The 23,269-nt window shown below is 54.9% G+C and overlaps 12 protein-coding genes across 12 annotated transcripts; 8 read left to right on the forward strand and 4 right to left on the reverse strand.

The window, feature by feature from the left end:
• Window positions 1-1,335: 1,335 nt before the first annotated feature.
• BAUCODRAFT_27350 (uncharacterized protein) lies at window positions 1,336-2,681 on the reverse strand (the record flags this gene model as incomplete). Its single annotated transcript, XM_007681572.1, has 2 exons — window positions 1,336-2,524; window positions 2,575-2,681. 2 exons carry the CDS (start codon window positions 2,679-2,681, stop codon window positions 1,336-1,338), a joined length of 1,296 nt encoding a protein of 431 aa, XP_007679762.1.
• A 328-nt stretch (window positions 2,682-3,009) lies between these two features.
• On the forward strand, window positions 3,010-5,180 carry BAUCODRAFT_76975 (uncharacterized protein; the record flags this gene model as incomplete). Its single annotated transcript, XM_007681744.1, has 2 exons — window positions 3,010-3,376; window positions 3,433-5,180. 2 exons carry the CDS (start codon window positions 3,010-3,012, stop codon window positions 5,178-5,180), a joined length of 2,115 nt encoding a protein of 704 aa, XP_007679934.1.
• A 49-nt stretch (window positions 5,181-5,229) lies between these two features.
• On the forward strand, window positions 5,230-5,708 carry BAUCODRAFT_272868 (uncharacterized protein). The gene has a single exon (XM_007682078.1). It carries the CDS (start codon window positions 5,363-5,365, stop codon window positions 5,627-5,629), a length of 267 nt encoding a protein of 88 aa, XP_007680268.1. The 5' UTR covers window positions 5,230-5,362; the 3' UTR covers window positions 5,630-5,708.
• Window positions 5,709-6,180: 472 nt separating this feature from the next.
• On the forward strand, window positions 6,181-7,147 carry BAUCODRAFT_272698 (uncharacterized protein). Its single transcript, XM_007682079.1, has one exon. It carries the CDS (start codon window positions 6,386-6,388, stop codon window positions 6,956-6,958), a length of 573 nt encoding a protein of 190 aa, XP_007680269.1. The 5' UTR covers window positions 6,181-6,385; the 3' UTR covers window positions 6,959-7,147.
• A 1,137-nt stretch (window positions 7,148-8,284) lies between these two features.
• On the forward strand, window positions 8,285-11,113 carry BAUCODRAFT_96576 (uncharacterized protein). The gene is made up of 2 exons (XM_007682080.1): window positions 8,285-9,788; window positions 9,840-11,113. The coding sequence occupies exons 1-2, from the start codon at window positions 8,548-8,550 to the stop codon at window positions 10,711-10,713; spliced, it is 2,115 nt and encodes a 704-aa protein (XP_007680270.1). The 5' UTR covers window positions 8,285-8,547; the 3' UTR covers window positions 10,714-11,113.
• A 201-nt stretch (window positions 11,114-11,314) lies between these two features.
• Window positions 11,315-12,228, forward strand: BAUCODRAFT_77175 (uncharacterized protein; the record flags this gene model as incomplete). Its single annotated transcript, XM_007681760.1, has 5 exons — window positions 11,315-11,358; window positions 11,413-11,481; window positions 11,543-11,651; window positions 11,707-11,880; window positions 11,935-12,228. 5 exons carry the CDS (start codon window positions 11,315-11,317, stop codon window positions 12,226-12,228), a joined length of 690 nt encoding a protein of 229 aa, XP_007679950.1.
• Window positions 12,229-12,571: 343 nt separating this feature from the next.
• Window positions 12,572-13,792, forward strand: BAUCODRAFT_77284 (uncharacterized protein; the record flags this gene model as incomplete). Its single annotated transcript, XM_007681769.1, has 2 exons — window positions 12,572-13,549; window positions 13,589-13,792. The coding sequence occupies 2 exons, from the start codon at window positions 12,572-12,574 to the stop codon at window positions 13,790-13,792; spliced, it is 1,182 nt and encodes a 393-aa protein (XP_007679959.1).
• A 107-nt stretch (window positions 13,793-13,899) lies between these two features.
• BAUCODRAFT_115202 (uncharacterized protein) lies at window positions 13,900-14,544 on the reverse strand (the record flags this gene model as incomplete). The annotated part of the gene is made up of 2 exons (XM_007682081.1): window positions 14,328-14,544; window positions 13,900-14,267 (listed from the first exon to the last, which is right to left on the reverse strand). Exons 1-2 carry the CDS (start codon window positions 14,428-14,430, stop codon window positions 13,900-13,902), a joined length of 471 nt encoding a protein of 156 aa, XP_007680271.1. The 5' UTR covers window positions 14,431-14,544.
• Window positions 14,545-14,699: 155 nt separating this feature from the next.
• On the forward strand, window positions 14,700-16,584 carry BAUCODRAFT_133934 (uncharacterized protein; the record flags this gene model as incomplete). The annotated part of the gene is made up of 6 exons (XM_007682082.1): window positions 14,700-15,351; window positions 15,372-15,475; window positions 15,528-16,231; window positions 16,290-16,394; window positions 16,449-16,535; window positions 16,576-16,584. The coding sequence occupies exons 1-6, from the start codon at window positions 14,975-14,977 to the stop codon at window positions 16,582-16,584; spliced, it is 1,386 nt and encodes a 461-aa protein (XP_007680272.1). The 5' UTR covers window positions 14,700-14,974.
• A 377-nt stretch (window positions 16,585-16,961) lies between these two features.
• Window positions 16,962-19,314, reverse strand: BAUCODRAFT_142579 (glycoside hydrolase family 97 protein). Its single transcript, XM_007682083.1, has 2 exons — window positions 19,270-19,314; window positions 16,962-19,215 (listed from the first exon to the last, which is right to left on the reverse strand). The coding sequence occupies exons 1-2, from the start codon at window positions 19,290-19,292 to the stop codon at window positions 17,340-17,342; spliced, it is 1,899 nt and encodes a 632-aa protein (XP_007680273.1). The 5' UTR covers window positions 19,293-19,314; the 3' UTR covers window positions 16,962-17,339.
• A 925-nt stretch (window positions 19,315-20,239) lies between these two features.
• On the reverse strand, window positions 20,240-21,688 carry BAUCODRAFT_151442 (uncharacterized protein; the record flags this gene model as incomplete). Its single annotated transcript, XM_007682084.1, has 2 exons — window positions 20,240-20,849; window positions 20,901-21,688. The coding sequence occupies 2 exons, from the start codon at window positions 21,686-21,688 to the stop codon at window positions 20,240-20,242; spliced, it is 1,398 nt and encodes a 465-aa protein (XP_007680274.1).
• A 556-nt stretch (window positions 21,689-22,244) lies between these two features.
• BAUCODRAFT_151443 (uncharacterized protein) lies at window positions 22,245-22,952 on the forward strand (the record flags this gene model as incomplete). The annotated part of the gene is made up of 1 exon (XM_007682085.1): window positions 22,245-22,952. The coding sequence occupies one exon, from the start codon at window positions 22,245-22,247 to the stop codon at window positions 22,950-22,952; it is 708 nt and encodes a 235-aa protein (XP_007680275.1).
• Window positions 22,953-23,269: the final 317 nt, after the last annotated feature.

Raw genomic sequence — 23,269 nt, forward strand, 5'->3', positions numbered from 1 at the left:
ACTGCTATATAGATATATAGGGAGTATATCCGGCTGGGATTGTGCTGATCATACGCCAACTCTTTTTCTCCCGGTCGCGAAAGTTCGAGGTTTCCGTATCCTCCCTTCAATGTTGATGGATTGGCATCGTCAGGGTGGCGGTCACTGGTTGTGCACTTCGCGCTGACTGTAACTTTTCTGGAAGCAGTGGACATTCCCCTTGTTGAGGAGCTTCTATTCCGCTATGTTCTGCACCAGAGTTCGTGTGCATGAGATCTACCACTCTTCTTAGACCTGACGTGGACGACTTCGAAGACGCCCATATGGAATCGAAGTCAGCTTCCTTACGCAGGCACTTCCACAAGGTCCCACTCATCAGACATTGGATCACTCCACCACCTCCATGTGACGCTGTTGCATCCTCGTCACTCCTCTAACTGACACGTGAGCTTCGCCATGAAGATCTACAGTCACGTGTTTGCGGGTTTATCACCCTGCGCGGCTGTTCGTCGGACGTGACAACGCGATGGGTTGTGTCGGTCCCGACGACCACGCACAAGGCCGTCCAACATCGCTCCGGACATGCCGCGCTGTCTATGAAGAAGCCCGGGGTGTACTGTATGAGCAGCGGAGGATGCAGCAGCTCGCATACAACGACCGGTGGGCACCCAAGCCTCGGTCGTATCCAAGAATTTGCTCGGTCAAGTCGTTGGCGAAGAACGTCGTTTGTCGCGACCCGCTGCAGTGTCTCACTATCGGTGCATTCGACAGCGGTGAGACTTGGGTGGCCAACACCGACACCGTACTGCAGCTGCGATGGCTTTGGCTATTGCTGCGTAAACGACAAAGGCCGCTCAAGAGCAGCGTTTTGCAGACGGCGGGTCACAAGCAGCCCGCATGCGAATAGTGCTCGATGAAGAAAGTTCGCCGGCGCTTCATACAGCCTGTTAATGACGCGAACGAGGTGTTTGCACCACCTTTGAGTACGGCAGAGTCGAGAGTGATACTTGAGACCGTGGGTTCGGTTGATAGACGAGGGTTGTGCCTGTGCACGACTATCGACATTATCGAGTCCGGGTCGGAGAGTGGAGGGAATTACTCAAGAAGGAGTGTGTGGCTGGATGACCTCCGCGAAGACGGGCCGTGCTACCTTCTGGGACGAAGATGACGATCTTGTCGATGGCATGCTGAGGAGATGGACGATGCGGAGGTGATTCTTCGCCGTGCGCGGAAGTCGAAGGGTTTCTCCATGTCGATGTAAGTATGATCAATCGAAGCGAGAAGTTTTGGCCACGCGAAGGAGCTGGCAAGGATCCAAGAACCAGCGTGAGCGCTTCTATAATAAGCGGTGTTTGATCAGAGCTTGAGGTCGAAATTCGTTTTCTCCCACCCTCCCACCGCAGCAGATGGCTGCTTGGTAGCAAGTCGCTGCGCAAGCATGTCCTTGCGCTCGCCAGCACGTTCTGTACACAGCTCATACACGGTGCTGAGGTTGAATAGCGAAGCAGCCAAGCCAGGACGTTCGTCTGCCAGTTGTTCCAGTATCTGGCGCGCCTCGGTGATGTGACCAGTGTAGAGCATGCACGCTGCGAGATTGTTTGCTGAGAGGGCGTAATCTTGGTTTCGATCTACGAGCTGCCTCCACAAGCTGATGCTTTTGGTGTATTCTCCGTCGGCGGTAATTAAGAGTGCACTGAGTGCTTCCCTTCGACTGCCATCATGAACATTTTCCAAACAACGGCGAGCACCGACAATATTACCAAGCCTTATCCGCAGTAGTGCCTTGCGATACGCGATCTCGTCGGTATCGCTTTCAATCAGCGTGTCTAAATGCCTCTCGACGGTTTCGAGCTCGCCCATCTCCACGAGAGCATCAGCAACGCGGAGACCGAGATCATGGAGCCTGTCTGACCAGACTTGCCGTTCACGCTCATTGCCATAGTCAAGCGCCTGCCTTATCATGGCTCTGGTTTCGCTCGCAAGCGAATACAGCGACATGATACATCTACGCCCGCCATCAGCGGTACCGAGCGCTTGGAGCCGTACGATGAGCAATCGCAGCTCCCATGGGACATGTGGTAGGCAATCCCTTGCACCAGGCGTGTTTCGTGCCAGGAACTCTGCTAGCGGCGTGGCTTCGAGTGCTGCAATGTCGGACCTTGAGATCAGCACAAGGCAGGCAAGCCTGGTGTACAGCAGTGGCAAGATGCTGTCTGCTTCCGTGCGGTCACAACGGAGGAGCTCCTTGGCCGCAGCATCTGCCGCTCGGCGGAAATGGCCTGGCTGCAGAAGTTCCTCGAGCCGTGCTTGCGGCGGTGGCTGTTGGTCTGAGCTCAAGAAAGCGGGATGAACATCGTCCGTGAGCAATGCATGGTAGATGTTCGGGTCTAGGAGGAAGCCCACGTTTACCTCTGTCTTGGTTCGCTCCGTCAGTGCAGGCTCAGGGAGTTGCGGGTTCGGCTGTAAGTCTTCGGTTGAAACTGCGGGTGATACATCCTCAAGAGGCGAGGTAATAGATGGGCTCGTGACTGACTCGGCTAGTGGACTACATCAGTCTCAGTTTGGTGGCAGTAATGCTAGAGCGTCCTGCCATACCCGTCGATAGCGTCAAGTGGTCCCCTTGTGGTTCGTCTCACCAGTGGCTGCGAAACATTCCTCCCTTGGCGGCGGGAGTTACCACCTGGTGACTGCGGCGAGTCCATGGCCACAACTCTATTCAACTCACAGAATCAATGCTTGATGCCAATCGTCCGATTTTGCCCGCGGTCAAGCAACCCGGACGATGTAGCCGAAGATCTGATGCTGTGCCGGTGTCGGAAGGCCGGCAGATTGTTTGCTGCGAGTCTGGAACATTATGGCGGGGAAGCAGCAATGCAGGGTTCTTATTGGGTGGCGTGCCTCGGAGTGCCACTGACGCTCCAAGAATTTGCTCTTCTTGAGTCAAACCGAAGAGTCATTGCTGAGGGCATTCCAACTTCACCTACAACCCGAGATTACTGTCATTGGATGACACCAATGAAGGCGACGACAATGTTGACTGCGCAACCGGCCAAGAAGGCGGCCCAATGCCTACCACGTGCTCGCCGATTCTCTTCCACTCCAGCACCAGCAGCTGTTTCACCATATCGACGAGCAACTCAGGCAGCACCACCTCAAGCACAACAAGCAGCGAGGCGCAATGTATCAGACACCGCGAAACGATCAGCTCAAGCTGCGGCGGCAGCAATGCCGCAGCGAACTATGCCTAGTCCCGCCTTCAACCGCGATGATACCAGATACCGGGACGTTCAGCCATTGCAACCATTCCGGCAGCCCGAGATGGATCACAGCTTTGTGGGAATGACGGGCGGTCAGATATTCCACGAGATGATGCTACGGCAAGGTGTCAAGCATGTTTGTGAGTGGGCAGCATTGATAGCGGTACGCTTGCCACAGCTAACAGTTGCTGTTTAGTCGGCTACCCGGGAGGAGCCATTCTCCCTGTCTTTGATGCGATCTACAACAGTAAACACTTCGAGTTCATCTTGCCCCGTCATGAACAAGGCGCAGGACATATGGCAGAAGGCTATGCCAGGGCTTCAGGCAAGCCTGGCGTTGTCCTCGTGACGTCTGGACCAGGCGCTACGAACGTCATTACGCCGATGCAGGATGCCCTGATGGACGGCACACCCATGGTCGTCTTCTCTGGACAAGTCGTCACATCCGCCATTGGTTCAGATGCATTCCAAGAGGCAGACATTGTGGGCATTTCGAGGGCATGCACAAAGTGGAATGTCATGGTCAAGAACGTTGCAGAGCTACCACGCCGCATCAACGAAGCATTCGAGATCGCAACATCTGGCAGACCTGGCCCGGTATTGGTCGATCTGCCGAAGGACGTCACAGCCAGCAAGCTTACTCGACCTATTCCAATGACCTCGACCCTGCCATCTCACCCGTCTGCAGCAACTGTGGCAGCCCGCGAGCTTGCATCGAAGCAGCTTGATGGCAGCATCCGACGCTCTGCAAACCTCATCAACATTGCGAAGAAGCCTGTTATTTACGCCGGTCAGGGTGTCCTTGGTCATCCAGATGGCCCGAAGCTACTTAGGGAACTTTCCGACAAGGCGCAGATCCCGGTGACGACAACATTGCAAGGTTTGGGAGGCTTTGACGAACTAGATCCGAAGTCTTTGCACATGCTCGGCATGCACGGCTCAGCGTATGCCAACATGGCTATGCAGGAAGCGGATCTCATCATTGCGCTCGGTGCGCGCTTTGACGATCGCATCACAGGAGCCATAGCGCGCTTCGCACCTCAAGCCAGGAAGGCGGCCGAAGAAGGCCGTGGCGGCATTATCCATTTCGACATTATGCCGAAGAACATCAACAAAGTCGTGCAAGCCACTCAGGCTGTAGAGGGAGACGTTACAACCAATCTGGGGCTCATGATGCCTCACATCGAGGCAAAGACGCCATCTGATAGGAAAGAGTGGTTCGGACAGATCGATGCCTGGAAGCAGCGGTTCCCGTGGGCATTCGAGAGAGAAGACGGCCCAGACGCCTTGATCAAGCCTCAAACTGTCGTCACCATGCTTTCAGACCTCACTGCGGACCGGAAGGAAAACACCATCATCTGCACTGGCGTCGGCCAGCACCAGATGTGGGCTGCGCAGCACTACCGTTGGCGAACACCGCGCTCAATGATCACGTCCGGCGGTCTTGGCACGATGGGTTACGGCTTGCCGGCATCAATTGGTGCAAAAGTCGCCGCGCCCGAGAAGTTGGTCGTTGACATCGACGGCGACGCTTCGTTCTTGATGACGCAGACGGAGCTTAGCACGGCAGCGGAATTCAACATCGGCGTCAAGGTCCTGGTGTTGAACAACGAGGAGCAAGGCATGGTCACTCAATGGCAATCCTTGTTCTACAGTGACCGCTTCGCGCACACGCATCAGCGCAACCCGGACTTTGTGAAGTTGGCCGAGGCGATGAGAGTACCTGCGCGACGGACGACGAAGCTGGCGACTCTGGAAGATGATTTGAAGTGGCTGATTGAGGGTTCGGGAGAGGGCCCGGCGTTCCTCGAGGTTGTGACGGATCAGAAGGTGCCGGTTTTGCCTATGGTGCCTGGTGGAAGCGCTCTGCATGAGTTCCTTGTGTACGATGCAGTGAAGGAGAAGGAGCGGAGACAGAGGACCAGAGAAAGATCTGGCAGGTAAATGGGCGGCTCGTTGTTTCGCTTGCATATGCGTGGCGTTGGGCGAGGGTGGACATCGTTGCTGAGCGTTCAACTGGTGCTGGACTTGCCAAAAGTTCTTCTCGTGTATTTACTATACGAAGCGTTGAGAGCAGAAAACAAGACTTGCTCGACTCCTTCTCACTGCCGTGCATTTACCATTGGATGAGTCTTCGACGCGAACATGCTTCGATCGAGCATATGTTACTACAGCAACATTTCGGAGACCTCACCGAAGCCCAACATTGTGGTACGCTGCGGGCACTAACCCATCGGGTACCACCAAGCTTTGTTACACCTTCACCTCATGTGCTACGAGTCGATGTGGTAGCCATGCCGTGCTTCCACCTGGCTAATGCAGCAACATTGCGGAGGTCCTATGGTCCTTTCACGATGCAAGAACTACCCACGTTGTCCGGGGAAGCCACCTAGATGTGCCACATCGGCAGCCAAGCAACCAACACCATTTACGTGAGCTTGAACTTATGGTTGCAGGATCAGGCTAAAGGCCGGCTCAACGTGGCAGATGGCAGGCGGCGAAGGCCCGAAGATTGCCGGCAATGTGATCCTTGGACATCTGCCCTGTAAGTTCAGACAGCTTCCGGCGCGCCGATGATCCGGATGGGTGATCTTGTTCGGTAGTCGGTTGTGCTGTGTCGAAAGACTGGTGGAGATGACGGAGGTATTGACGACTGGTGGATTGGGTGCGACATGGCGGTGTAGGGATGACAGGGAGCTAGACCTGTGTCTTTCGAATCCTTTCGTCGCGTACCACGCATGGAAAGATCACTCTTTCTCACTCATAACTAAAACCTGAAGCTACAGCTATGTCGTGCTTGCCACTGACATGGGAGTCGTTGGTCGAGTTGCTCTCGCGGAATTAATATTGAAGGCAACCACTGTCGCCACCGCTCTGGAAGGTCGTGCTCATATTCGGGGACTTCCTCCCAGAGTCAGGATTCACAGCCACGCACCGGTACGCTAGTCTCAGAGATACGACAGGTCTCGTAGCAGGCATCTGCAACACTAGGACCGGTAACACGCACACTTCCTTCAGCTTCGGACAGCCAACATATCCCAGAAAACGTCAGCCATGGCCTGAATACTGAGGTTGCGCAGACTATCGTAACATCTGCCCCTGCGGCCTACAAAACCCACATCGGGCAACGCCAGTACTTCACGTACGCCATGTGCGTGGCACGTCTGCATGTGACGAAGCAGCCATGTCAACATCGCTGGTTCCAGCTTGTCAGGCCATGCGATCCTGCCAATAACCTCGCCAACTGCCCAGGACGGCTGCAGGTCGAAGGATGGGAGATGCGTAACGATACCTGCCCTTGGTGCGACAGTACGGGGCCAGCTGCACTCGCATCGACCCATCAACTGTTCGGCAGCACTTCATCCACCACTTCTGTGTCATCAGCCTGTTCGCCACTTTCACTCGACCATGAGCCTACGAGGCCGCATCGTAGTGCAAGCATCGGCACACTCAGCACACTTTCGAGACACAGTAGCTCGGGCAGCACGGAAAGCGAGCGCGGCCGACGTCACAGAGATATGAATGAGAGGCTGCATCTGTATCTGACGACTAATCCACACGAGGTACTTCCGAGCGCAGGAAAGTACTATCCCAGCCAGGCGTCACGGCCGGTCGAGGATAAGGGCGGGTCTGAGGCGTTGAGCATCCGAAGCACGAGCGGTACGATTGTCCAAGGGTGGAAGAAGAGCGTTCGATTTTCGCATGCCATGTTCAAAACATGAGCAATGGAGCACCTGCGTTTCCGTCGATGAGAAAGCACTTCCCACACTTATTCAGTTGACGTCCTGATACCCGACCTGGAGCACAGAGTCGAATCTGAGCACCTCGATCATCAGATAGTATACTTGTTTAGCCGCGCACTGGCATGCTCAGAGTATGAATCAAAACGCTGATGGACGTGGGAGAGACAGCGCGTCGAAGGCCTGGAGTGGCCTGGCTTGTGGAGCTGCTTATGTCAGGCACATTGCACCTTCCTCTCGCGCTCTGCGTTTCATCAATTCATGCTACTCCCTACGTCCTGCTCCGCCGATGTCATCCGCAATATCTATATCAGTCTCAAGTCATGGTCAGCTCTAACTCGTGGTTAATGTACAGGAGCGTCTAGTACGAATGCGGGGATAGCAGGAAGATGCGCGTCCAGATCGCCGCCGTTGCCGCCACGTCAACACGAACCGGTTCGATTGGACGCCTAGCGAGACGCAAACAGGCCCGATCCACAGCCGTGTGCGGCCTCACACGCCGCGTTGTGTTGGACTGAGAGATCTTTGCCTCCTTTCTATCAATAATGTTGGCGCGAGGCGTCTGCGCTCGGACATGTGCGAAGTCTCCACGTGGCTGTACGAAGACGATAGAAGGTATGGTCAAGTGACGAGCCTTTGGCATCGTCGTGCTGGCGATGTTCATCGTCAGGGTCGAAACCCTAGCCTTCCGTTCCACACCAGTAGGTTCGTCGAGTCATATATTTCCGAACGGACTGGTACCATTCGGGCTGGTTGCATAATCGGGATGCATGGCTGGCGCGCCGCCGCGCCCTTCTGCTACAGCAAGATTTAGACTCGCGAGCTTGCGGTACTGGTCGCTTTATCAGTCACACCAACCATGGAGCGCTATGCGCAGCCTTACCACCTCACCAATCCTTCCCCGCTCTCTGTCTTCGCTATGCTTCTGCCTCACAGACAGCGCTCTTCTCTTCCCTCATGCCTGTCAGAAGAGTTAGTATGCCTCGATGGATGCACTGCGCCGGGACCGCGGCCGCAGCGAGGAAGGACCGCCCGTCCTACAGCTGAACTATCAGAGCCAGCCGATTGAACTGGGGAGACTCGACACTCACACGAGGCCCGAACACCGTGGGCGCGTGCAGAGTGGAAAAATCTCTATCTCTAGCTCCTTGAGCCAACAGACAGATGCTGTGCCAATCACGCAGTCACCGGAGCAGGATGAGGAGACGGCGCCTTTGATCGGGCATGGTCGACAGCCCTCAGGCTCTCACATTGGGGCTGAGTATGATGGGACAGACCGGTCTGGCGGCGGTTCTACCGCCGGTTTGACACACACACCTCTGGATGGCAGAGGCGGGAATCCTTCGTCGCAAGAAGGAGCTGCCGCATTATCTAGGTATGTTGTGCTTCCACCTGAGTGTCGCCTGAGGCTGACCTGGCAAAGCCTACAATACCTTCCCTTGGACCAGATTGCGATTTGGTTTCCCAAGCTTGATCCTAAGAACCCCAAAGCGAAACCCAGGCGCCGTACTGATAGAGATCTTGCGCTGCTGCTTCAGCTTGGCTTGGCAAGCTTAACACTAAGCATCAATATGGCTGTCACAATCTACGGACCCATCAAATATGGTGCATCACGTGGGTTTGGCGAGATCTACACCGGAGACTGCTCCACGGCCGCAAATCTCAACTCTGGGTTGCACTTTGCCATCAACATTCTTTCCACACTCTTGCTCGGTGCGAGCAACTACTGCGCCCAGATCCTGTCTGCTCCGACTCGCAAAGAGGTGATGGACGCACATAAGAAAGGAGACTGGCTAGACATTGGTGTTCCAAGCTTCAGAAATCTTTGGGGCAAAAGGATAGCCCGAAGAAGGAAGCTTGCTTGGTTCATCTTACTCTCAAGCTCTGCGCTACTGCACCTGACATGGAACTCGGCTGTCTTCTTGACGAGCCCACGGAACCAGTATCATGTTGCGATAGTCACAAGCGACTATGCCGCAGATCCAGTCCCTTGGCCGACCAATACCGATCAAATCAAGGATCTATACGAAAGTATCCATACTCCAGATCTTACTAATCTTACCCGGAAGACTCCGAAGGAATGCGTCGACACATACATGGATCTGTCTTCCGCGCTCGGGGATGTAGTCGTTGTTGCAAAGAACGTTACCATGCGCGATGGGCTCGCGATGCTGAACAACGATACCACCTCATATAGCAAGAACAGTTCGTTGCTCGATGCGTTTTGGAACTCGGGTGTTCAAAAGACGAACGGCATTGGATGGATCTATGGGCACTTTTGGATGTGCTCGGCAATCCTCGCACCAGGAGATGGATGGTGCGGCACAGACACCGTTGCGAAGGAGGGAGCATGGACACTTGACATCGGCCGGAACACTGAAGAGTCCGTGTTTGTAGAAGTCGACCACTGCCTGAGCGCTGGCTCCGAGCCCTGGACCAACCAATGTACCGTGCGATACAGCCTTGGCATTCTCATTATTACCTGTGGTCTCAACATCATCAAGGCCTTATGTATTGCGTATACTTGGATCTTGTTCCACAGAGGCAACAAAGGAAGTGATCAAATGGCGCCGTCCGAGTGGGAAGAGAGCAAGTCGTTAGTTACTATTGGAGATGCACTTGCAACATTTCTGAAACACCCCGACGAGACAACCGCAGGCATGCCGCTTGCCGCCAAGGAAGACTTCAATAAGAAGGACTGGGAGACAGTCAAAGACGACGCTCTAGTAACGATTCGGTATAACAGACTTCTGGAGTGCCGCCGGTGGTTCGTAGCAGCGTCTGTCAAGCGGTGGCTGCTTACCGTGGCTGCGTAAGTCGTTCTCGTATACGAAAATCGGAACACACACTAACTCTGAGCCAGCGTCATCGCCACCCTGATCGTCGTCGCCGTGCTCCTTTCGCTCGGCTTCGCAATCCAGAAAGTGTACAACATACCCCTGGACTTCGTCTCGCTGTGGAAGGCTGGCCTGGGCACAGCACAGCCGTACGCCACGACGATGACAACGCTTCTCCATCAGGCGTTCCCGGTGTACCTGCAGTTCTGGGTTGCCGTGCTCATTGCCAATTTCCCACAGCTGCTTCTCTCGGCGCTGTACCTTCTTCTCAATGGACTCGTGGCAACGATGATTATCTCGAACGAGTGGAACCGGTTCGCGCGCGAGCGCAAGACACTACGCCTATCATCTCCACATGGAATCCAAAGGTCGAGCTATTTCCTTGCGTTACCCTACCGCTTCAGCATTCCGCTGCTGGTTGGCGGCGGCATCCTACACTGGCTCATTTCGCAAAGTCTCTTCGTCGTCGACATTCGAGGCTTCGCTTACGCCGGGACGCTGGCAGCGGAGCCCTACGTCACCGACTCGGCTTATGATTCTACCGTTATCGGCTACTCACTTATCGGCATTATCTGCACCATGTTCGTAGCAGGTGTGGTTCTAATCTGCACTGTCGCTATGGGATCATTCCGGTTCACGGGCGCGACCATGACTATGTCCGACGGCACGAAGGCAGAGATACAAATGCCCTTGGCTTCGACCTGCAGTGCTGCTATCAGCGCCGCTTGTCATCGTCCGCTTGAGGACGAGGCGGCGCATCTCTGGCCCGTGATGTGGGGCCGCGTGCCGGGGACGGATCGGTGGTGCTTCTCTTCTGCCAGAGAGGTGTTACTGACTCCGCCGGAAGAAGACGAGATTGTGAAGCGTGATCAGCAAGTTGTGATGGGCAAGGGCGCTTGAGTGACCGGACAATGTTGGAATATGATACCCAACTTCGCTTTAGTCAAGCAGCAACGTAATGAGGATAATGGTTGTGTGTTCCAGTGGGTTGTGGCTAACATGGCTAGAATAGACGAGCTTCTGACCAGATGGATGTATAGACATCTGCTAATGTGCCACATCTGCATGTCACGATCGCTGGTTGAACCATTGGTCGGCCAACACTCAAGGAAGCAAGACAGCGAACAATATGAGCCATGGTCATGCTGACAACAAGTATGTACAGTTTACTGGGTAACTTCGCCACCGTACCTATGCTTCCCTCTGCGTTAGTGGCTGCTTATTTGCAATTCTGTCCTCTAGCATTGACATGTAAAGCAAGATGGAAGCAGAGAGTGGTTCGTACGATACGCTTCTTAACAGCCGTTAGTGTACCTTACGACTACCTCGCATTTACTGGTTGTGATGTGCCTTTGGCTCTCCGCTTATTAGTCATCGAATTCGTGGGTCTCGGCTGTCGGTACCTGAGAAATGATCTACAACAGGCTGCGAGAATGACTTTCCAACCACCTCTCACTGCTGGAGTAGCACGGACGAGCTTGGGGTCTGACGAGCCTCTACAATGGATGTTAAGACTGTCGTAAAGGCACTGCAGCGATATACTACGTAGTGCCACCTCGTGTAAGCGCATCAATGTTCTATCGTCTAATTGTTCATCAGTTGCGATGTCGCCGATGCCTTGTCAAAGCTCAAAGTACCGCATGGCGGGTTCCTTGCAGATCTGACCATGTACGTCGAACGTAACAACCACATGTCCTTGAAAATGTAGTGTTGGCTCACACGGTGAAAGGTGGTCACCAAAACGACAAGAAGGCTCAACCAAGATTGTTGGGCCGGCTTACACTGTCCGCTACGTGCGGAAGAACTACGAGAACGAGCCACAGCCGAAAGGCCACTATGTCGGTACCCTGATACTTGCGAGAACGGGCAAACGGTTTGTTGACACTACAGTAGATTGATAGCGTGCCATCCGGTGCAGTCTTGTTCATCTCTGCGCCTGCAAAAGCGATCAATGCCTGCTATGGCGGGCTTATGAGCACGAAAGCACAATACAACGGCGCTGTGGGGACGATCGTGGATGGACGGGTACGCGATCTTGAGGAGCATCGTGGCCTCAACTTTCCGGTAGTGTTACGTTCAAGGAAAGAGGTTCGGCATCGTGGCTTGCTAACATTGCATCAGGTGTTCGCTCGCAGTGTCGGAACCACTGCACCTGCGGAAACGATGCGGGTAGCGCAGATTAATGAACCTGTCCGGTTGAACAGCGAGGAGCAAGATGCCATCGTTCATCCGGGAGATATCTTGATAGGTGATCTGAACGGTGTTGTGTGCATTCCACAGGCGATGGCGGAGAAAGTGCTGGACTTGATACCGTCACAGGTGGAGGCAGATGAGAAGGTGGCGGCGGATGTTAAGCAAGGGAGACCTTGCGCGGAGGCGATGAAGGAGCACCGAGCGGGCGTGAAGCAGCCATAGGGATTGTGTTCAATCTGTACGTCCCTTATTAGTTGCTAAGTGATGACGATCAACATAGGCAGATGTGAAGTGAAACATGGTAAAGCATGGACAAGAGCATGTAAGGGCAGGTGAGAGCAGGTTAGAACAGGTGAGAGGGGTGAAATCAACCTGAAAGAGGGAGAAACACCGCCAAGAACGCACATCCATTAGCGTCCGTGCATACTGATCAATCAAAGCTCGCTGTATGGCGGCCCTGCTGCGTCACTGCTGAGAAGCTTAAGTGTGCATCAAGCAAGCTTGCAGTGACAACAGTATTTTGCCCTTCCCTCTTCATCATGGTGCTTGACAGATAGCAACAACCATGCCCTCATTCTGGCCATGGTCCAAAGACGACTCCTCTGCCGCCTCCTTCGAGAAGGTCCTCAGCCAACTTTCCACTAAGATCAACCGCGCCAATGCCACCAACGACAGTCTTCGACAGCAACAACGCCGCTACAAGGTCCTTTGGACACTCTACTCCACCTTCGCTTACATACTCGTCGCCGCCATCCTCACGCTTGTGACCGGCTACCAGCGATGGAGTGCTGTCGAGTACACGGCCATTGTCGGCAGTCCTGTGCTCATCTTCGGAATTCGGACTGGGCTGGATGCGCTGTTCAGCTGGCGGATCGCAGCGTCGCAGAAGCAGTTGGAGAGCCTGTATGCGGAGCGAGAGAAAGCCATCAGGAAGCTGAAGGATTCGACCAAGTACGACCGGACGCAGCAGTTGCTAGACAAGTACGGTGGCACGCCGGCAAGGAAGAGCCAGCCTCCTCCTGAACTAAGCAAGAAGCGCAAGTCAGATGTTGGGCCTGGACGGCAGGGTGCACCGCAGGGCCCAAGGACAGGCTTTGCGCCGCCGCCTACTGCGAACATCCAACGGCCGCCAACCGCGCCACAGCCGGATGCTTTCCCACGGACGATGACCGGACTCGCACCTGACGCGGCAGCGTTGATGCAGTCGCCAAATGGACCTGGAGAGGAGTTCGCGCCGAACGCTTTTCCGATGCCATCACGACAGCCTCCTGCGATGCGTCACAGTGCGTCACAGCAGTACTCGGAAGGTCCGAAGTGGTACGATCGTATCATGGATGTCGTGTTGGGCGAGGACGAGACGCAAGCGAAGAACCGCATTGCGCTGATCTGTCAGAACTGCAGGCTGGTCAACGGACAAGCACCGCCTGGTGCACGTACGTTGGAAGATGTGGGGCGGTGGAGGTGTAGTAGCTGTCAAGCTTGGAACGGGGTGGAGAGCGAGGAAAAGAAGATGCTGAGGCATATTGCTAATGAGTCTGAGGAGGTGCGGTCACCGATCTCGCCAACGAGTGTAGGAAGTGAGCATTCGCCGCGGCCTGGTGGGTCTGGAGTGGAGCATGACCATGACCATGACCATCAGACTGAACATGACGACAACGGCGACTTTGAGCACATTGATGAAGAGGTCGGAGGTGAAGACGAGGCCGAGCCGCTCGAGGAGGTGACAGAGCACACTCCGCCAGCAGCCTCGACGCGTAGCAAAGCTCGGCAGAGGAAGAAGGCCTGAGACATCTTGTTTTGTACGTGTCATAAGTTCAGCGTAGCGTAGCATAGCGTAGCGAAGCACAGCGCCCAAACACCTTACAACACATATCTCAGCTCCGCACGATATCCTCAAAGCTTTGCACCACCCTTCCGTCTATTCAACGCCTCCACCCCGGCCCTAGCAACCTCCTCGTCCTGCGCCGGCGTCCCTGTGCTGACTCCAATGGCGCCCACGACCACTCCATCAACCACAATCGGCACACCACCTCCGATTAATGTAAACCTGCCACCATTACTGTTATGGATGCCGTACGCCGGTCCTCCCGGAAGGAAGTTCTTAGCCGCAGGTGCATTGGAGTAGTTTGAGGTCGGCGCGCGATGGCCAGCGGCGGTGAAGGCTTTGTCGATTGCGATTTGGATGCTGGTGAGCTTGGCGTTGGGCATGCGGGTGAAGTGGAGGAGGTGGAGGGTGCTGTCTACTAGGGCTATGTTGAAGTCTGCAGAGTCGCCAAGTTCAGATGATGTCTGGGGAGGCAATCATAGTAGGTAATGCTCACCAATGCCCATCTGTTTCGCTTTCTCCTCTGCGGCTGCGGATGCGATGCGCGCGGCTTCTAGGGTGAGGCATGGGAGGGGTCTGGTTGCCGTTGCAGCGGCCATTGTGCAGGTACGGGAGAGCGAGATATGTGAGAGGAGAGCAAGTGTTTGGAAGTGTCAAGACCTACACTTTGCGAAGCCTACAGAACAGAACACAGGCGCTCGTTGAGAGTTCGTGTGCTCGTGTGTTGCTCGAAGGTGGAAGCTTGCGAGCGTGTCTAGCTCAACCTCGGCCGGAACCAGCGGCTGGTGCGGAGCGGACTAATGGCTGCGGCGTTTGAACGCAATTGTCGCAGACTGAGGACGACACACTCTCCCATCTCACGGTGAAAGTCCAAGCATGATTAACCATACTACCATATGTCATGATATTGACCTCGCCCGCGCTTCGCTTCGCTCGTCTCGTGTCTCCGTCCGCGGTTCGTTCAAGGTCTGTTAGCGACGCTGATGTACCAGTGTATTCCACTCAGCCTTGTATGACTGATGTCAAGATGGATTTGGGGCTGAGTACATTCTATCAACCAGCAGTCGCTCGCTGCAGAGGTCGTTCACTTCTTAGGACGACGAGCTCGCTCGCTTGAGAGCCTTTGTGTAACAGATCGTCAAGATGTATACAGATTTAGCGACGCTTTGCGCCCAATGTAGCAAGCTCTTCCGCGCAAAACTGTACGTCAATGGTAGCCTGCCGAGCCAGGACGTTACATTCGTTGTCGACGACATTGACGGAGCTCCTTGTGCGAAAGTAGACCCCGTCGACGATGCGGGCAATACTCACATCACCCATCAGCATCACGGTCGTATTGCCGCCCTTCAAGGTGCTGCGGCAGTAGGATGCCGTTTATGCCGCCTGATTGCCGACACATTCTTCGGAACAGAGTCTCGCATCAACCGGCTCTGCAGTACGCCACAGGACACGGCAGATGTTGACTCTTTCTTAGGTGACCGTGATAGAGACGCACGGCAAAACTATGAGATTGTTGTGCGGTGGCATGGCTTGACCTTAGACGAGCACGCCAATATCTGTGGGACGGCACAGCAGTCATTGACAATCTGGCTGACACCGAAGCCCGTAGTCTCGACAGTCTGCCGGAGTTGACTGTCGATCCTGGTACGCTCGGATTCACGTGCAGCTTTTGTCTTTGTACGCTGAGAACATCTAGTGAGGATCGACGCTCAAACGGCCCACGTCGTGCCCGAGCTACAACAGATACCTGTGCTTGAGAAACTTCGGCGCTGGTGCGTCGAGTGCGATAGCCATAAGGCATGCTGCAGATGGCAAGCCACATCATTCAAGCCCACGAGATTGCTCGAGATTTCTGCGGATGGCGATGAGGAGAGCGTCAAGCTAGTACCGGGAGGGTGTTTAGGGGTTTGGGAGAAGTATACCACTTTGAGCCACCGCTGGGGAGCAGCAGGCCCAGACTTAAAGCTTACTCGCGAGAACCTCCCAGCTTTCGAGAAAGGTATCAAGCTTGAAGCGTTGCCACTGACATTCCGTCATGCGGCGCAAGTGACTAGGTCTTTAGGTATCCGGTATCTTTGGATCAATGCTCTCTGCATCATACAAGGAGCGACAGGAGCGGACCAGCTGGACTGGCTGCAAGAAGCGACGAGGATGCATGATGTCTATCGACACGCATATCTGACGATATCCGCAGCACAGGCGAACGATTCAACATTGGGATTGCTGTCTCCTACCTCTAGCTCGAGCGTAGACCCTTTAGTGATTGAAAGCCATGAAACGCTGTTGAACACTAGCAACACGAGCCTTCCATTACACCATCGGAAGAGCCACCGTTCTGTCCGCACGGCTATGATTTGGCCTACCACCATCGAATCAATGCCCATCAATCAGCGTGGTTGGGTATGGATGCCGCTTTTCTCGCCTGGAACACGCTAACCGTATGCTTTCTCACGACTAGGTGCTCCAGGAACGTTTGCTCTCTACGCGAACCCTGTACTTTGCCAATGACAAGGTCTACTGGGAGTGTGGGACGATGATACAGGACAGCATCGAGCCGTATCCGGTAACCGCGGTCGAGGGTAGCCATTCGGAACACTAGGCTATCTACTCCATGAAGCGAAGGTTTGACATGTCAACACCAGAACAAATTGGCAAGGAGCCTTCAACCCATTCCGCCAGCTACAACGTGGCTTGGGAAAGACTGGTGAGTGCATATCGGAATATGGCACTCTCACAATGTTCAGATCTACTGATAGCCGTTGCCGGACTCGCTCAGCACTTCGCTCAGCAGACTGGTGATACGTACATAGCCGGTCATTGGCGCAGAAACCTCATAGGCCAATTGCTGTGGTGTGTCTACCCTAGTTGTTCCACGCGAAAGGCTGCAGTCTACCGTGCACCTACATGGTCTTGGGCCGCATGGGACATCGTGGGAACAGACTTTCAGCACCACACTTCGGACTTTTTGCGCGATCCAGTTGCTGAATTAAATGGGGTCAAGCTAGATTCGCACCATCCTGAGTCGATGACAATGTCGCACCATGCGGAATTGCTGATCACCGGACCCAGCCTGCCTTTGAGTCGTGATATAGTCGCGGCTCTGTCTTGGCATCCGAGGGCGAAAGCAAGCAGCAGCCATGCAGCTACCCTTCGAAACCTGCCGGACACAGTACCGCACACATGGATGGAAGGCTCACGGACCCTCATTGACGGCGACTTTGCGGACGTACCAGCAGAAGTAGTCCTCCTTATTATCGGCAAGCTACACGGAAGCGAGACCGGCGACTTTTGGTTCATGTATGCTGGTCTTTTGCTACGGCCCGCAGCAGATGGCGTTAGCGGAGCGTATGAGCGCGCGGGTCTATGGACGTCTGACATACTGTCGTTTGATCGGAGTAGATCCCCAGCAACCATTCTGGATGACCACCCGGCCAGGCATCCTGATCTTGATAGCCTTGAGCGGCGGTCATTTTCTATTATTTAGACCACTCACCCTTTCCACCAATTTTCAACAGAGTGTAAACCTGGCTGCAAAGCCTCCAAACGGCTCCATGTGCACATGGATCATATTCGACCCATTCCACCCTGCGCCTACCGTAGCATTGGCAATCTTCGAGCCAGCGCTGTCTGCGATGACAGTACTGTTGCCGCAAACCCGGTAGCCCGCTTGCCAGAGATCCAGCGTCAAATCTCGAGCTACGCCCTGAGCTGGCTTCCAATCGGCGGACGCAGCGTGGGTTTGGTTCGAGATGAAGGTTGTTTCGCCATTTATAGCACCCAGATAGAGTACCGACCCAGCTCGTTTGGCGACCACGAAGTACTTCCCTGGTTCACCAGCCAAGAAAGTTGTCTCGTCCCAAGCAAATGGGATTGCGCCGAGCATGCTCATGATCAGCGGAGAGACGGTGCGCTCGTACGCCTGCACTGTATCCGGGAGGATGCGTAAGCCTGAATCAATGATGATGTTAAGCGCCGTCTCGTGGGCGTCCGTGGTAGGGACACTGTCGTTGGGATACAGGCCTTGCGAAAAGCTTCCTGGAGAGTAATCTGCAGGTCCGATGGGATAGCGGACAAATGCCTCGTTGACGTTGTTCTCCGGCATCTGCGAGCCGTAGTCCGTCGCCGCGTTTGTGTAGTACTCTGAAGCGATCAAACCCTCATGACCCAGCAGATTAGGCCACCTTCGTTCCCAGCCGTGGGGCGGCATACAGTTGTGGAGAATGATCATCAAGCCAGCATCGGCGGCGTCCGAGAGAATATCAAGGAGATACGATACCATCTCCTGCTTGTCGCTCTGGATGCCGTCGACCTTTAAGCCAACAACGCCGTTTGCTTTGAGGTTTGCCATGGTTTGGCGGCGGATGCTTGGCTGCCAGAGCAGGTCCTTGGGGCCTGATGTTACCACCGAGGCATTGTTGTTGACGCCTGCCGAGTTCATCCAAACCCAAAGCTTCACGCCGCGGGACTCAGCGCGTTGGTGAATGACAGCAAGCGGTACCTGGACGCCGTCTATGGTCTGTTGGTCCCATGAGGCGTCTAGTAACACGTATGGCCAGCTCTGGTTGGCAGCAAGATCGATATACGACTCGGTCACCGTGTAGTTGGTGTCACCATTGGGATTGGACCACCAGCTCCAGGCGGAGACCCCAGGCTTGACGAATGCTGCGTTGCTCGCTTCGCTTGGCTGGGCGAGATCCGTAACACTGGTATCCTCAACAATAGCACGAGCAGTGGTACCAATAGTCAGCACCCGCCACGGTGTGGACCAGGGCAGAATAGAGTGTGGTATGGCCGACCCCATCATACCGTTGCCGTCTGCTGGATCTGGGAAAGCCAGGGTGATATTTGCGCCTGTGGCGTTGGAGATATGGCTGATGGGGTACCGTCCGTCGAACCCTGTTTCTTTGAGGTGCACGAAATAACTCTGATCGTCCGCCTCGGTGTAGAAGAAAGCCGGTAGTCCGAAGCCGGTAGCCGAGTAGGTCTCGCCAATGTGAGCTTTGGTACGGTTGTTACGTGGCTGATAGAAGGTTTGATACTTCGGTACCGGGCTGTCGTAAGGTTGCAGAAGTTGGAAGTCGTTCGCTGACTGCCTAATATTGAACGTAGTGTTCTCCGCCACGATGTACTTGGCCGATATATTGCTGGACGTCGGGAAATGGTACCGAAACGCGAAGGTCGTGTCTGACGCAAGTAGGTCGAGGTGCATTGGCTCTGAATCTCGGTTCATAAAATAGCAAGTCATCTGAGCGTATTCCGCTCGGACGTGCTGCTGCTTGCCATAAAGAAGATCGTACTGTTCTAAGCGATAGCCTTGATGGATGCATTGCTGGAGGGTCAAATTGCGGGAGAAATCTCCGTCGAGGCGTATGATCCCGAGCGTGCTGCTTTCAACAAGCTTAGATTGTCAGCTGTTGACGGTGTAGTATGAGGCTTACATGTTCGCATACCGTAGTCCCATTGTAACGGACGGTGTAGGATAGCAGACCGCCGGTAGTAGAGACGCCGGCCTGCAATAGCTTGCTTGGGGCTACGAGCCATGTGGTGCTGTTCTGCAGTGCACTCGTTAGTGCGAACACTGTAGACAATACAACGAGGATGATCATGTTGAACGATCAGTCGCTTGAAAACTTGTAAACAGGACAAGTCGAGGCAAAGAGGATGAATTGTACACTACGCGTATCACGCTGCCAACGGCGGGCTGGGTCACAGCAAGAGTGGACTCGATAAGCCCATTGCGAGTAATAGCATTTTCTACCACGTGGGCGTGGTGGAGGTGCTCTAAGGCCGAAGTTCACGAACATCGAACAGCTTTCGTACCTCAATTTGCAGGGGTGTCGTCGGTAGTATGCATAAGTAAGCGAGCAGGTGGAGCCGATAGGTGCCGATCTACCAGTTTGTTGAACTTGCAACAGCACCGCAGTGCACTAATATCATATTACATGAGAGTTGAGACGCGGGCAGGGAGAGATCGCAGCGTTGTATTTCTTGAACAACGCATGCAATACCAGGCGCTATGGCAATGCCCAGCAACTCCGCGCCCGGTATCCATGTCAACAGTATCATTGTCCAGCCAGATCGTCGTAAGTGTGTAGTAGCGTACCTCGTCAAAAGTGCAACATTCACGCAGTCCTGATAAGCCAAGAAAGCGTAGAATGCACATTCGTCCGTCTCTTGTTGCGCTCTGATAACGGCCACTCGCCGAACCGTTATGGTTTCAATGAGTACACCTTCAATGGCATCAGAAAACGCCAGGGTTGGTGACTGGTGGGCTGCCATCCCGAACCGGAGACAGCCTGGTGGGGTTGGGCCGTCGAGCCGATCCCATAGGTCCGCAATCTGTCCTGGGCGAACGGCTTGCGAAACAATCATAGCGTGTTCGGCGGCATCACAAATCGGAGTCGCACCTCATGCCGGACTGGTCACCACAGCAGCGCTCCTTGTCCGCTTCTCAGCCCCGATTTCCTTTTCCCCCTCCTCGCTCACCCGCTTCTTCCCAGCTTTAGTACGTTGCCACGAATCGAACGGGCTCTTGCGGCCCCGCTTCGAGACGGCGGTAAACGAATCGTCAGTGCCCAGCGACATGGACGAGCCCAGTTCTTCTTCCTCCACGAGCGGAGTCAGCTTGACCGGTGAAACCGTGACGTTCATTGATCTTGTCACTCTAGCAGTCGTTGGTGGCGTGGCTATCGTGGCGGGCTTGAAGCGATCCTTCGTCGGAGTCTGTGCGACTTTGGGCTTAACCACAATAGGCGCCTCGTCATTGCCCATCTCAATGTCGGTCGTGGCTTCCTCATCGGCATCGTCCGCGCCTTCCTCCCGTTCACGAAGTTGATCGTCTGACGGAAATAGTAAGCGCGGTTTGATTGCACTGCGAGTGAGTGGACGTTGCGCTGAAGCACCTGCCTGGCGCTTGAGGGTGCGCTGTCCGGGCGCCACCTCGGCCTCTGAGTTGTCGACGGAGGTGGGGTGCTCTGCCTCCGGATCGGAGAAGCGACGGAAGACCTTCTTGCCGCGGCTATCGTCGCGTTAGCTTCAAAGTGCTTGAGAAGGTTGACGGCGCGCTTACAAGACGTAGAGAATGCCCTCGTCCCTCTGGACCGCCTCCTCCATCCCTGCATCCGCCACAGTAGGGCCACGACTCCTGCGTTGCGGCCTGCTAGTTGCGCCGTGTTTAGTGCCAACGAAGGGATTGTCCTCGTTCACATCCAATTCCGGCACGCGCGCATTAGCATCAGTATAGACATGAACTTGATCTCTGGCACGCTCACGCTCCTCATCATAAAGGTCGAAGCCGTTCGCAGAGTGGATGCGGGCATGTTTCCTGGACTTGCGCGGCGAAGGCATGACATCGTTAGGGTTTTCCGGCTGGAAGCTGAGAATGCGCGCCGTAGCGTTGATGGCAGCTGAATTGCGCTTCTTGGGCGTTTTGGATGGCGTCGGTAGCATCGTAACGGGATCAATGTTTGGTAATCTCAGTGATGTAGAAACGTGGTCTGAATCGGACAAGGTGTTAGTGCCGTTTGTCGGCTTGAAAGCTGCTTTCCTTGGCGTCTTGTGAACGTGCGGTATTTGCCGCTGCCGGACGGGTGAAGCGGGTGAAGACGGTGGCGATGAGAGCTGAGTAGGCTGACGAGTTATACGGGCCCTCTTCGCTGTCGCAGGGGGTGTTGTGTGGCGTGGGAGGTTGGCTCGCGGAGAGCGATCGATGTTACCAGAGCTGTAAGGGTTACTTTGCGCAGAAACTCTGTTCGAGCGACGAGGTGAGTATGGTTGATAGTTGTCATATCGTGGGCCGTGAAGAGGAGTTGGCGGGGTCCGAGCGCGGGCGGAGGTGGGTTCCGGGGTGGAAGCCATAACAGGTGTCTCCGTGAAGTGAGGGTGATTCGGGGTGCTGACCAGCCGCAAACGCTCCTTCAAGACAAGTCGTATCCCTGCACAGTATGTTCCTCCGACGCGCTGAAGGTCCTGATCCGTCGCTAAGTATACTCCCTGCAGCCTACAAGATGCGTTTCCAAGTTGACTCGCTTGCAAGCGCCCTGTCTTCGTTCTTGTCCAATGCGTAACCCCTTCGATAATCCAAAGCGCAACGTTGGGACGCAAAGCCAACGGTGTCCGCCGTCTTCTGCTATGTCTTCAAATACAGATGTGGTGTTGAGAGTAAGTGTATGAGCGCGTGGAAGTAGCAAAGAGACTGTGGTGGTCGGGAAGAATGGATGTGGCTGGACCCTCGCGGCATCCGAGCGTCGCCGCCCAAGCGCGTCCCATTGCGGCAGAACATCAACATTTGACACGTCACATGGCGGCACATATCAACGAGCGAGGCCAAATCGATAGCGGCCTATGGATGCTGGAGACTATTGACGCGTAGAGCACGCAGCACTGAAACCGTCTGCGGACTCACGCGATCACCATGTCCCAGCCCACTGACACCCCCAACGTGGCCAAGCTCTCGCTAGAAGACGAAGATGGAGAGGACCTCTTCGCAAGTCCCGAAAGCGGAGCAACGACCCAAAAGCAAACACCGACTTCCAACGCCTCTTCCACACAGAAAGCACGCCCGCGCAGCCAATCCGAAGCACGAGAAGCCCGCTTACAGGCGGAACTCGAGCGTGTCCACGAGATCAACCGCGTCATTGAGGGCGTGACTGCGAGCCTAGAGAAGGCGAAGGCCAATATGAGCACTGTTCAACGCACGGTAGAGAATGCGAGTACGCTGCTGGCCACTTGGACGCGGATATTGAGCCAGAGCGAGCATAATCAGCGGCTGATACTGGATCCGAATTGGCAGGGCGCGACTCAGGACTTAGAGGATGCGGAGAATGAGGACTTGAGACGGCAGCAGGAGGCCGAAAAGAGGACGGCGGATGAGCAGAGGCGGAGGGAGGAGACGGCGAGGAGGGCAGAGGAGGAAGAGACGAGGCGGAGTCTTGCTGCTGGATCTTCCAGTCGAGGCGGGCTGAACAAAGTGCGGAGTGTAAGAGGGTCAAGCGGTGTTGGCCGAGCGTATACGACAGTCGGCGGGCAGACGGGACGAGGGAGAGGGACTACGGGCGCGAGAGGGAGCGGTATTGGAAGGGGTGCGAGTATGGGGAGAGGCAGGGGTAGAGGGGTCGGATGAGTGGACTCAAGCACCTTCGGGATCCCATGCAATCTTACAACCACCACCGACAAAGCTTTCGTGTCCGTTCGCTGTCCCCGGACCAAAGGTATTAGGTCGGAACATCTGTCATCGAGCGTCAGCAAAATTGCGGACGACAACGTGCTGGCTTCGCGTCAGAAGGAAGGCACGCTCTTGGCTCCTTGTCTATGAAGGCATTGAAAGCTTACGGGGTGACAAGATAATCAATATACCTATACTGAACTGGCAGAAAAGCAGAGAAGAGGAGGAGCCCAGGCTTAGACAGCATCAGGCTTTACATCATGTACAAGTGGCTC

Source organism: Baudoinia panamericana, assembly GCF_000338955.1.
Source record: "Baudoinia panamericana UAMH 10762 unplaced genomic scaffold BAUCOscaffold_12, whole genome shotgun sequence".
Lineage (NCBI taxonomy): Eukaryota > Fungi > Ascomycota > Dothideomycetes > Mycosphaerellales > Teratosphaeriaceae > Baudoinia > Baudoinia panamericana.